At 42.8% G+C, this 13286-nt stretch overlaps 1 protein-coding gene across 1 annotated transcript in view; it reads left to right on the forward strand.

The window, feature by feature from the left end:
- The first annotated feature begins 11790 nt into the window (after window positions 1-11790).
- LOC126106292 (zinc finger protein 570-like) overlaps window positions 11791-13286 on the forward strand; it is a 154685-nt gene continuing 153189 nt past the window's right edge. Inside the window, exon 1 of the mRNA XM_049912512.1 lies at window positions 11791-11820. Coding sequence (XP_049768469.1) covers window positions 11791-11820 — 30 coding nt within the window. The remainder of the gene's footprint in view (window positions 11821-13286) is intronic.

Here is a 13286-nt window from a genome sequence, read left to right on the forward strand (position 1 = left end):
CTTCAGTCCTGAGACTGGTTTGATGCAGCTCTCCATGCTACTCTATCCTGTGCAATCTTCATCTCCCAGTACCTACCGCAGCCTACATCCTTCTCAATCTGCTTAGTGTATTCATCTCTTGGTCTCCCTCTACGATTTTTACCCCCCACGCTGCCCTCCAATACTAAATTGGTGATCCGTCGATGTCTCAGAACATGTCCTACCAACTGATCCCTTCTTCTAGTCAAGTTGTGCCACAAGCTCCTCTTCTCCCCAATTCTAGTCAATACCTCCTCATTAGTTACGTGATCTACCCATCGATTCTTCAGCATTTTTCTGTAGCACCACATTTAGAAAGCTTCTACTCTCTTCTTGTCCAAACTATTTATCGTCCATGTTTCACTTCCATACATGGCTACACTCCAAACAAATACTTTCAGAAAAGACTTGCTGACACTTAAATCTATACTCGATGTTAACAAATTTCTCTTCTTCAGAAACGCTTTCCTTGCCATTGCCAGTCTACATTTTATAACCTCTCTACTTCGACCATCATCAGTTATTTTGCTCCCCAAATTGCAAAACTCCTTTCCTTCTTTAAGTGTCTCATTTCCTAATCTAATTCCCTCTGCATCACCCGACTTAATTCGACTACATTCCATTATCCTCGTTTTGCTTTTGTTGATGTTCATTTTATACACGCCTTTCCATTCCGTTCAACTGCTCTTCCAAGTCCTTTGCCGTCTCTGACAGAATTACAATGTCATCGGCGAACCTCAAAGTTTTTATTTCTTCTCCGTGGATTTTAATACCTACTCCGAACTTTTCTTTTGTTTCCTTTATTGCTTGCTCAATATACAGACTGAATAACATGGGGGATAGGCTACAACCCTGTCTCACTCCCTTCCCAACCACTGTTTCCCTTTTATGTCCCTGGACTCTTATAACTGCCATCTGGTTTCTGTACAAATTGTAAATAGGCTTTTGCTCCCTGTATTTTACTCCTGCAACCTTCAGAATTTGAAAGTTCTCATATTAGTGTATATTTTAACTCACATCATCTCCATTTACTGTATTTTTATATTCCCCTTGTTACCCTTGATTTTTATGTAAGAGTTCCCCTTATATTTTTGTTAAAGCCTTTTGGCTGAGAGCGGTGGACTGTGCCACTGCCAGCCCTCCCCTGTCCATATGAGGCAGGGGAATCAAAGAACAATAAAGGAAAAACACAGGTCTCTCCAGTACGTTGTCTACTGACCTGAGAATGACCGGATGTCCCTGGGCCGAAGTATCGTGGCAGAATGTTGATGGGATCTGTCAGCAAACCCGAAAATTAATGGAAAAGGCCTGCAACATTTTACTGTTTATCACACAAAAGCACTTAATTTTGTGTGGTTTTATTAAATAGTACACATAATTGACTGTTAGAGTACTCAGTTTTACATTCTCAAAAAGTATATAATCTCTGTAGTAAATAAATTTCCAAATAAATTTCCAAATAAATTTAGATTCCAAGTTTTAAATTTGCGCATAAAAATTCCACCCGATAGATACAAAAAGAAAGTCTCTCAAATTGACATTCATTGCTGGGAACTACATTTTTCTTATCACCACTTAGAACACATTCGATTTTTACAGACACTTTAAATATTTCATTCAAAAAACACATCCACATCACAACTTTCCAGAATTTCTTCCTCTAAATGATACTCTTGTTCGACAGCAGAACTGTGATCACTGGCTAATGTAAAATCCTCGTCTTTTTCGTTTATTTCTTCATCCATATACTGACACCTTCCTCCATAGGCCGACTAACAGGTTCGTGAAACTCGGGAAAGTTAAAACTGACACATTCGTGCGAACACATTTTGAGCTATAGGGTACCGTACTGAAGAAAACAGGTACGCAGTTCACGAGGCGCGGTCTAGCAGACTCCAACACCCGTCAGTAACACATGTCAGCAATAGACGCAGAAGGCGATATCGCAACCGGCAACGAAACATCGTAGGCTTGGCAATTTAAGGAGCGTACGGGGAGTCTAGAAGCATTTCACAACTAGCCTTGGGGAACGAGTTCGCAAATTTCCGCGCGGTCCGAGAGACCACACTGTTAGGGGTTAAGATGGCCCAAAAACCACACATTAGACATCCGGTCGGGACGTTCGACTGGACACAACAGTTTTTATTTAAAAACCGGACTGTCCTGTCTGAAACCGGACAGTTGGCAACCTTAGTCACAATTAACAGTTATCAACGTTGGAATTTCATTACAAACATAAAGCGGCATTTCTTTTGTGATCATGTTCCCCGCATAGATTGCAATATTTATGAGGGCTCCACTTGGTGAAACTAATTCCTCACGCAACGGATAGGGAAGTGCGTAAAATTGACGGAGACAGTTGCAAAGTTCCTCCTGTCGGTTATTTTAGTTAACTTTGCGGCTATCGCGACTCGCATATTCCCAGGTTTACATAGAGAGCAAGCTTCGCTACGAAATATGACCATGTGCCTATGACGAACAGGACTCTTAAGCTTTTCAAATTTAAAAGTTGTGCGATTGAAAAACGGAAAATGTCGCTTGGAAATAATTACAGTACAGGTCCATTTTCTCTGTTTATTGCCCCTTAGTATGTAACAAATCCTCCCTAATTTCATCCAGTCTTGTCTTAATAGAAAAGCTCATTTCACATCCACAATGAAGTAACCATTGCTACGTTCCATTTCCACGTTAATTAAACAGGTAATCATTGATCACACAAGCCTTTTCATTTTACTTTCTATCATCAATACGTTCCTCCACGAAACTTGCTGATTAACAGACAGGATGCTTTTTCAACCATAAATCTCATAATTAATTCTGCGCTCCTTTCTACGAAATAACTGCATTACGGATAGACGTTACACTTTCAACTTAATCATACTTTCTAGCAAGCCCAACAATGACTGCCCCACACTCATTTACCCGGCGCGCAACCAGTATCTCTGGCACATTTTTGACGTTATAATAGGGTTGCCATCCGTCCAGATGATTCGGGACCGTCACCGTTATGGACCTTCTTCTCCCGACACCTGAACAAGATCCAATTTTTGCCCGATTTTGCGAAACACTTGTACGAGTTCTGAAGTAACCGCTGCTACGTTGCATTTCCACATTGATTAAACAGTTTAGCACAACATGTACATGTAGCCTCAGTTAGTTTTCTTTACGTCAACAAGTTAATGTTGACAGGGTAGTCTCACAGATGGCGTTGCATGTTGCGAATCCTGTATTGACGATGCAGGCAGTTTCTAGACCAAGAGTAAATCATTCGAGAAAATAGCAGACTTCGCCAGTGGTACGGAACAGGAACTATTTAAGCAGCGCTACACGGAAGAATCAGGCAGTTCACACTTGAATAGCGATCTGATGGAAGATGCAAAAAACGAGTACAAGTTAGTAATGTTTGAAGTGTTTACTGCGGGCATAGGACGTGAAGTGTATAGTGACGGGTACTTCGATTACTAAAGTTCTACTGTCGACTGTTTACCGTTTAATAAACATGTCATCGCTTACGAAAAAGCCTGAGGAAGGAAAGAGAAGACTGGCGATTTTATTGAATGCAAACCAAGACGAATCTGAACAAATTAAAAAGTGATAACTCTAACCAAGAAGTAATTAATTTCATATCGAAATTTGGGGAAGACACAATGGTTTTCTACACCATAGCATTTAATTATTTAGAGAAATGGGCTGTTTTTTTTAAATAAATATCAAGTATTTGATTGGATGACGCTGTGTGAAACCCTAGAATAGGCGGTGACTGGGAACACTATTGTGCACCTCGCTAAAAATTGTGTGAAGACGTGAGGCGATAATTGTTTTCAGGAATACATGTACCTGAAGGATCTAAACAGACTTGGAAGAATGCAAGTCTAAACACACCGTGGAAGAAAGGTGGATGTACTTTCTTAAGGGAACCGAAAATTCTAAACGCATATGCCAGTTGCTAAAATTATGCGAGTATTTGTTTTTTATTCCCTCACATACCTTCACTGTGCAGAGACTATTCTCACTATCGCAGCAGTGGACTGATGAAAGAAAGTCGACTGCTGCCAGGAACTGTGGAATCAATCTTATAGTGTCAGTTTGACTACAAGCTGACTTGCGTGAAATAGAAAAAAGACTTGTAGGAAAAGATATAAAGTAATTGTTGTTTTGTTGTGGCCTTCAGTCCAGAGATTGGTTTGATGCAGCTCTCCACACTATTCTATCCTGTGCAAGACTCTTCATCTCCGAATAACTACTGCAACCCACATCCTTCTGAATTTGCTTAGTGTATTCATCTCTTGTTCTCCCTCTATGATTTTTACCCTCCACGCTTCCCTCCAATACTAAATTGGTGATCACTTGATGCCTCAGAACATGTCCTGCCAACCGATCCCTTCTTCTAGTCAAGTTGTGCCACAAGCTCCTCTTCTCCCCAATTCTATTCAATACCTCCTCATTAGTTATGTGATCTACCCATCTAATCTTCAGCATTCTTCTGTAGCACCACATTTCGAAAGCTTCTATTCTCTCCTTGTCTAAACTATTTATCGTCCATGTTTCACTTCCATAGATGGCTACACTCCATGCAAATACTTTCAGAAACGACTTCCTGACACTTAAATCTATACTCGATCTTATCAAATTTCTCTTCTTCAGAAACGCTTTCCTTGCCACTGCCAGTCTACATTTTATATCCTCCATACTTTGACCATCATCAGTTATTTTGCTTCTTAAATAGTAATCTAAGTCCCTCAGCATCACCTGATTTAATTCAACTACATTCCATTAGCGTCGTTTTGTTATTGTTGATGTTCATATTATATAGTCCTTTCAAGACACTGTCCATTCCGTTCAACTGCTCTTACAGCTCTGTCAGAATTACAATGTCATCGGCGAACCTCAAAGTTTTTATTTCTTCTCCATGGATTTTAATTCCTACTCCGAATTTTTCTTTTGTTTTCTTCACTGCTTCCTCAATATATAGATTGAATAACATCGGGGAGAGGCTACAACCCTGTCTCACTCCCTTCCCAACCGCTGCCTCCCTTTCATGCCCCTCGACTCTTATAACTGCAGTTTAGTTTCTGTACAAATTGTAAATAGCCTTTGAATTTGAAAGACAGTATTCCAGTCAACATTGTCAAAAGCTTTTTCCAAGTCTACAAATGCTAGAAACGTAGGCTTGCCTTTCCTTAATCTGTCTTCTAAGATAAGTCGTAGGGTCAGTATTGCCTCACGTGTTCCAACATTTCTATGGAATGCAAACTGATCTTCCCCGAGGTCGGCTTCTACCAGTTTTTCCATTCGTGTGTAAAGAATCCGTGTTATTATTTTGCAAATATGACTTATTAAACTGATAGTGCGGTAATTTTCACACCTGTCAACACCTGCTTTCTTTAAGATTGGAATTATTATATTGTTCTTGAAGTCTGAGCGTATATCGCCTGTCTCATACATCTTGTTCACCAGATGGTAGAGTTTTGTCAGGGCTGGCTCTCCCAAGGCTATCAGTTGTTCTAATGGAATGTTGTCTACTTCGCCGGCCGGAGTGGCCGTGCGGTTCTAGGCGCTTCAGTGTGGAACCGCGCGACCGCTACGGTCGCAGGTTCGAATCCTGCCTGGGGCATGGATTTGTGTGATGTCCTTAGGTTAGTTAGGTTTAAGTAGTTCTAAGTTCTAGGGGACTGATGACCTCAGAAGTTAAGTCCCATAGTGCTACAAATGGTTCACATGTAGAGGTGTATTGATGATAAATAAATAAATTCTTTGAGAAGCTGTACAATGTGGTGCATTTTTCACTGTCGTACCTACCGTGTTTCTTTTTTTTCCTGGGTCTTTGAAATCAGGGAGGTTTGAGTGGGACACCCTGCACTGATATCTGCGTGTATCGCTCGTGCGCCTATCGGTGAGTACACGGAATGAAATTCGCAACGACTTTATGCACTGGTACCGACATGTCTCTCTCCTGTTTACTATACTTGGCAGCTATGCGGTGAAATTGCGCTTCAGGGTCACACACTCACCCATCGGGCGCCAGGGCTTACAATTCTCCATTTTCCGCCGATACCTGTACCAATATCAATTTGTGACATATTTGCATAACTCTTCCGCGGTGCGGTGGTTTCCTTCTTTTTTTTAAGTTTATTTTGTGTTAAGCTTTAACGTACAGCATAGAAAGATTCACATCGTTGTTAACAGGACGCTTATCGAATAGGATGAGTAGACGCCATATCGTGCTGGAACCTGCAGAGAAGCAGGGATTTATTGTTTGAATGATAATAAACATCTTCAACCGTGCTGCTGATATTAGAACTACTATTATTGTTGCAGTCGCATTAGTGATACGATGTCGCAACGTAGAAATATCGTCGTCTTTGGTCGGATACACGCGGTCCTTCACGAATCCCCACATGGAGAACTCAAGCGGCGTAATGTCGGGTGAGTGTGGTGGCCAGGCAATGGGTCCTCCGCGTCCGACCCAACGACTGGGAAATTTCCTCTCAAAGAACTTGCGAACAGCCGTTGACCAATGCCGCGGAGCTCCATCTTGTTGAAAAATGATGGGTTGCAAGTCTTGTATCTGAGGATACAAAAACTACTCCAGCATGTCCAGATACACTTATCCATTCACTGTTTGTTCCGCTAGGAAGAACGTCCAACAATCCTGTCGTCCATTAGCCCGCACCAGATGTCAAGTTTAGGGCGATCACAAACATGTTCAATGACAACGTGCGGATTTTGGGAACCCCAAATCCGAACATTGTGCCTATTAACCCTTCCTGACAGATGAAAGCTTGCACCCTCTAAGAATAAACATCTTTCCAGAAAGCTGGCATACGTATCAGTACGCTGCAGCATATCTGCAGCAAATTGTTGTCGGCATGGTTTATCGTTTGGCGTCAGATGTTGCAGAATTTGCACTTGGTAAGCACACATGCAAAGACGCTGGTGAATTACACGATGCAGTGTTGACCTACATAGGTACATCAAGTTGTCTCGATGGTTCAAATGGCTCTGAGCACTATGGGACTTAACTGCTGTGGTCATCAGTCCCCTAGAACTTAGAACTACTTAAACCTAACTAACCTAAGGACATCACACACATCCATGCCCGAGGCAGGATTCGAACCTGCGACCGTAGCGGTCGCGCGGTTCCAGACTGAAGTACCGACAACCGCTAGGCCTCTCCGGCCGGCTAGTTGCCTAGATGCTTGACGAATTGTTGTATGTGGGCTTCTGAGAAACATTTGTCTGATGTTCTCCACTGTCACTTCTGAAACTCCTAACGTGCACCGCTAGAATGTTTCAGAACGCTTCCTGTTGCCAGAAACTTCCTATACCATTCCTTAATTGTTTTCACATCAGGTGCATCACATTCATACACACGACGATGATTTCTTTGCACAGTAATCGGCGATTTCGTTTCTGCAAACCACACTATTGCTTGCGCTCGCTGCTGTGTAGTCTCCCTTCCCACTTCATACCACCATGCTGCACTCTGGCGACGATACTTGGGACTTATGATGCGAGAATATAAATTCTTTGAGATGCTCTACATTGTGGTCGATTTTTCACTGTCGTATCTACTGTGGTTTTCTGTCCTGTGTCCTTGAAATCGTGGAGGTTTGAATAGGGCACCCTGTATTTGAGGGAGGACGTGTATTTGGGCTCAGACAAGCCTTTTGGAGTAATCGGCGAATTACTGAGGTTTGAATAGGACCTGGGGTACCGCGCGCCGCGGGTTTTGAATCCGGGCCAGACGGCACGGACGTCGAAGACCCCTAGAGGTCTCTGCACCGTCGCGAAGTAAGCTGCGGTGGCGCGCGCCTCAATGTGGGGGCGCCGCGTTGGAACTCGTGGTCCCAGCGACCAATAGCGGCGTCCCCAACCACCTGTTCAAGTACCTGCCTCTCGCTTCGCGAGTCAGTCTAAACGTTGCGTGAGTCTATCGACATCTCGCATCAGACAGCGTATTTAGGTTACTTTGTTCTGTGTACGAGTGGATGTGATTGATTCGTGTGGTTTTCTTGTGACTCTGTTGTTTCTTGCTTGTTGTTCGCAAGGTCTCGCTCGCTTGTCCTTCGTTGTTGTGTCCGTCCTCCCCTGTTTGTGTTGTTCGCGCGTCGCTCTGTGGGTCCCACCGCGCTTTCCTTCACGGCAACCCCACGACCGTTCCGGTCGCGGTTACACCAGGACCAACGCCACTTTTCGACGATGTTGGCAGGAGTGGGTGAACCATTGCCAAACACAGCGTCGAGAAGGAAGTGGTGGATCTAGAGAGACGGCAGAACATGAGGAGGGACAGGCACTCAGAGCCACGGATTCATCATCATCATCGATCCGACGTACAACTGTTGTTTCAGTGACCATAAGAACCGTTAATAGGTGCCTCACACAAAGTGTGTTGAGCCGACCACCGTTGATGTCTGCACACTAACAAGATCGTTTTCAGTGGTGTCAGGCTTGAAATCACGTTGACTGGAGTAGAACTGTCTTCAGTGATGAGTCCCCCCCCCCCCCCCCCCAATGACCAGCTAAGATGTGTCTGGAGACGCCACTGACTTGCCCACCACGCGGACTGACAGCCAAGAGCGATTATCTACGGTGCCATTTATTTTCATAGCCAGGACCCCTTTGGTTGTCATCCGCAACATCCTTACAGAACAGCGCTACATCGACGATGTTCTAAGCCCAACTTTGTTGCCCTTCATCGCAAGCTGTTTTGGGGTTACATTTCAGCAAGATAATGCCCGTCCTCTCACGGCGAGTATTTCTATTGCTTGCCAGACCGTGCACTGGCCAGCAATGTCGCCGGATCTCTCCCTAAGTGGGAACGGCCCTCCAACCATCTCTGGATTTTGACGATCTAACGCTCCAATTGAACAGAATTTTGCACAGTATCCCTCAAGAGGATATCCAACAACTCTCAGCAATCAGTGTCAAGGCTTGCATAAGGGCCAGAGGTGGACCAACGCGTTATTGGCTTCCTTAATTTGTGAGGCCTTTTCTCTTGACTAAATCATCGAATTTTTCTGAAACTGTGATCATTTGTTTGTTTCTGTACATCACATCTACCGATTTTCGTCCCATTCGGATGATTCCTTCGTGGTGCTTCCTTTATTTTTGTCTTAAGAGGGTATAATAACATGTGGGGAGAGGTGTGGCATAAACGCCAAAAGATGTTTACGTTATACCGGTAAGTACTTCGCTTTCAGACCCACATAAATTGTCGCACAAGTTTCTTTAGTGATCCAATTGTGCAAACGGAGATGCGAAAGAGGTACTGTCGGTTGCTGTACGAATCGTCTGAAGAATGGTAGTTTAGTGTCATTGGGCGGCAGTACATTGAAATGTACGGCTGCTCTAAGAGACAAAATATTTTAATGTGAGATTGGCTTATCGCAAGGTAACCATCCCTCTATTCAGCACGGATGTTGCTCGTCTCGTTTTTCTAACACTTTTTGCGACTTCTGACCCAACAGAATCGTTAAGAAACTGCACTTCACAGCTCATTAATCTGCAAAATATCCGGAACAGCTGGGCATCCTTAGTTTGTAGTTCCCAGTTTAGCGTATGGGTTGCACCTAATTCACTTCACCTGTCTATCCACGTTTTAACTTGCGTTCTTCTTTCACTTGCTTTTCTTTCTTTTCTGCAGATAGCTATTACAATAATAGTGCCAACTTGCCTCTTGCTCGAATTCATCAGAAGAGCTCTCCACTAGTGACTGCAAATACTACAGTATTACCGTAAATCTCACCGAGCATAACTCTCACTTGGGCAAAGTAACTCGCAGAGAGGGACTATTTGATTATTTTGTCCCACTCGAGGACATTCCCGGCGACCTGATTCTCGGCGCTGTTTCAATCGCAAAAGCTCTCTGAGAGTGAAAAACCTCTCACTTGTAAACATAGCTTGAGATTGACAGTAGACAGTTACTATCCCTAGTTCTCTCAAGCTGACACGCACATTTACGTTGACTTTGAGAAAGATATAAACGGATTGTCGCAGAAGCTGAATAACACTGTCGTATGGTGGTTATGAGACTAAACTGTTGCATGGTGGGTCGTGAGTTCAAAACTCACCCGGACTCTACAATTTTAATTTCTATATTCTGTTCGAGTACATTCTAGAAGTATCCACAAATGTCAAGAAGCATTGTACTGGAATGTACTGTAGCTGTATATATATACTGTATGTGTTCTGGCCGGAGGCAGTTCATACCGTGCTCTTGTATGTGCATGTGCTGAATAAACCTTCGTTAAGTGAAGTTAGTGTTCGCCATTCATCTAGTTACACCTTCTTCTACGTGACAATATCATCAATGAAACTAGGAGTAAACAAGGATGACTTGTGTGGAGATTGCGAATGGTTACAGTTGCAGTTCGAGGAAATTAGCGACGTTTTATACACTTTCCGTCCTCGTAATGCCTTCTTTCACGAAGCCAGTGCAGATATTGGATAGATACTACCAGACTGGCATGTGTAAACAACTAGGAAAGGTTACTTGAAAGATAGTTTCTTTTGTTCATCAGCTGAAAATGGCAGGTAGAGGTGTTGTTTGTGACATATATGGTTGCAATAATTACCGGCAACAAAGTGATCGAAAGTCTTCCTCCAGATTCCAGAGGAATAAAGAAATGTAACTGTTTATGTAAATTTGTGGTTATTTTCTTTCAGTGAGTTAGTGGTACTTCTTATAATTTCAATTATATCTCATAATTTCTTTTTATTTCTAACGAGCCTTTTGTTATTTTTAGATGTAAACAGTGGATTATTCGTAGTAGGGCATATCTTGACGAAATATTTAGAAAAAAGGTCCAGAGCATTTAAATAGGAGTAGAGAAGGACTTCAAGAACAAGAATTTACTAAGCCAAGGGTAAGAGTTGTTTGTAAAGCAATAAAATGGCTATATTTAACGCCTGTCCAGTGATTTATTACATTACTGCTCCTACATGAAACATTTTATTCTCCTCGTTTCAGTATTTGGCCTGGTTCTGTTCCTTCAGTATTGCCCGACAGAGAGGAAAGAACTTCAGACCAAGCCAAAAGAAGAGAAAGCGAGAAGATGATGTGGTGTCACCGCCAGACACCACACTTGCTAGGTGGTAGCTTTTAAATCGGCCGCGGTCCGCTAGTATACGTCGGACCCGCGTGTCGCCACTGTCAGTGATAGCAGACCGAGCGCCGCCACACGGCAGGTCTAGAGAGACGCCCTAGCACTCGCCCCAGTGTAGCATCGCTAGCAAAGTCGGCTGTACAACTGGGGCGAACGGACGTCTCTCTAGACCTGCCGTGTGGCGGCGCTCGGTCTGCTATCACTGACAGTGGCGACACGCGGGTCCGACGTATCCTAGCGGACCGCGACCGATTTAAAAGCTACCACCTAGCAAGTGTGGTGTCTGGCGGTGACACCACAGATGATGTGGAACAACAATTCAAGGTTGGATTAGATAAACTGCGGTGCTCTAAAGTACTTGTGGTCAGAATGGTTTAATTTCAAGCGTCTTTTTACCATAAGACTGACACAGGATGGTATTGAAAATATATTTGCCATAGTGAGAGACAGTCGGGTGCAACAATGTTACCCCAGATGCATGAAAATTTCGCATTGCTCTTAGGACAGTTATGATAAACAGCTTGTTATCTTCACCATAAAGCAGTAACTGTGAATTCGATGTTGCAGCATTTCTTCTTACGCAGAAAGATCTGTAGATGAAGAACCTCATGGTTCGTGTCAGTAATAGGTCTATCGGTAATGTCGCCCCCTGATGGAATTAAGGATGCAGCAGCTGCTGTACTATGAAATGCAGGTAATTACGTTATTTGTTGGGCCATAATCAGAATTGAGCACAAGTGTAAAATTGCTTTAATATCAACTGAACAAAATTATCATGACGCATTTCATATATTTGTAAAAAAATTTTTTTCTCAATGAATGTGCAAAATTGTAATCTTCTACAATGTCTGAGATTTTCAGGGGTCATTTTAGTAATTTTTTTTATTGGAAAGCACTTGTGAAGTTAGAAATATATTGGTCCATAGACTGATGAGTCAGTGTGCTGCTGTAGAGGGTGTTCGTGAATATTGTTTCCTCTTGTTGGCTAACAAATTCTTTTCGGTGCTGTTTAAAGCATATGTAAATAAAATAAATGACTCTTCTGCAAAAATGTCAAATTGCAGAAAATTATGCATGTGTGATGAAATAATTTTGTAAGATGTCACTTGTAATTATTGATGTAGTCTCACATTCAGTTCTCTGACGAATAAAATTATTTATTCCAAAGAAAAAAAAATTTCCTTTATTTCAAGATTCCCAACCTATGGTTCATTAAGTACCTTCTTGTGCCCATTAATTTACGTATGAGAGCGAAATCCAAGACATCTCATGCTTCATTTCATGCGTGATTACGTGCCAGCAGGCGATCAAAACGTAGTTATCATTTCGAGCCGCTAGATGTACCGCTGTCGCTGATGTTTCGTGCCAAGGTCTATACTTGTCTCTTACGGACCTAATGCATTCTTGTGTCTAAGTTTCCGCTATTATATTTATTGGCTATTTGGTTTAGTCCTTTTGATTTACTGTTATACACGCTCTGCCGTCCAATGATTTTGACAGTATTTCGGCAATATATGGAAAATTATTCCCGACACAACACAATCGATATACTCCACAAAAAATTTGAACCTACTGAATTGCTACTTGCGACTTTAGACGCGACTTGCCACTGAAGTGGCAGCTAATTCCATAGCATGACACCAGGTTTACAGAAAGCAGTACGAAATTCCGCCAACAGATGGCACATGGCGTCGAATGTGAAATGCTACTTGCGACTGCTAATTGAGGCTCAAATCGCAATTAGATTCTGAGAAGCTGTTATTGTGATATCTGTGACGTCTCAATCACTGTGATTTCTAACAGATACGCTATTTCCAGCACACCAGTACTGCCGATAAAACACTCGTCTGCTTTAGTACATGGCATCTTCATACGATAGTAGAAATCCATAATCTCAGTTCTGCCTCTGCAGCGAGTGTGCGCTGATTTGTTAGTTTCGGCAGATAAAAACTGTGTGCCGGACCGGGATTCAAACATGGGAACTTTGCCTTTCGCAGGCAAATGCTCCAACGACTGGGCTATCAGAACACGACTCACGACCCGCCCTCACAGCCCTTGCCGACGAAAGGCAAAGGTCTCACGATCAAATGCTGGTCCGGCACAGTTTCGGTGATGGAAATGGACCCAAAACGATCAATTCAGGCACACAACTTATCTAGT

This window comes from Schistocerca cancellata, chromosome 10 (assembly GCF_023864275.1).
Source record: "Schistocerca cancellata isolate TAMUIC-IGC-003103 chromosome 10, iqSchCanc2.1, whole genome shotgun sequence".
Taxonomy (NCBI): Eukaryota; Metazoa; Arthropoda; class Insecta; order Orthoptera; family Acrididae; genus Schistocerca; species Schistocerca cancellata.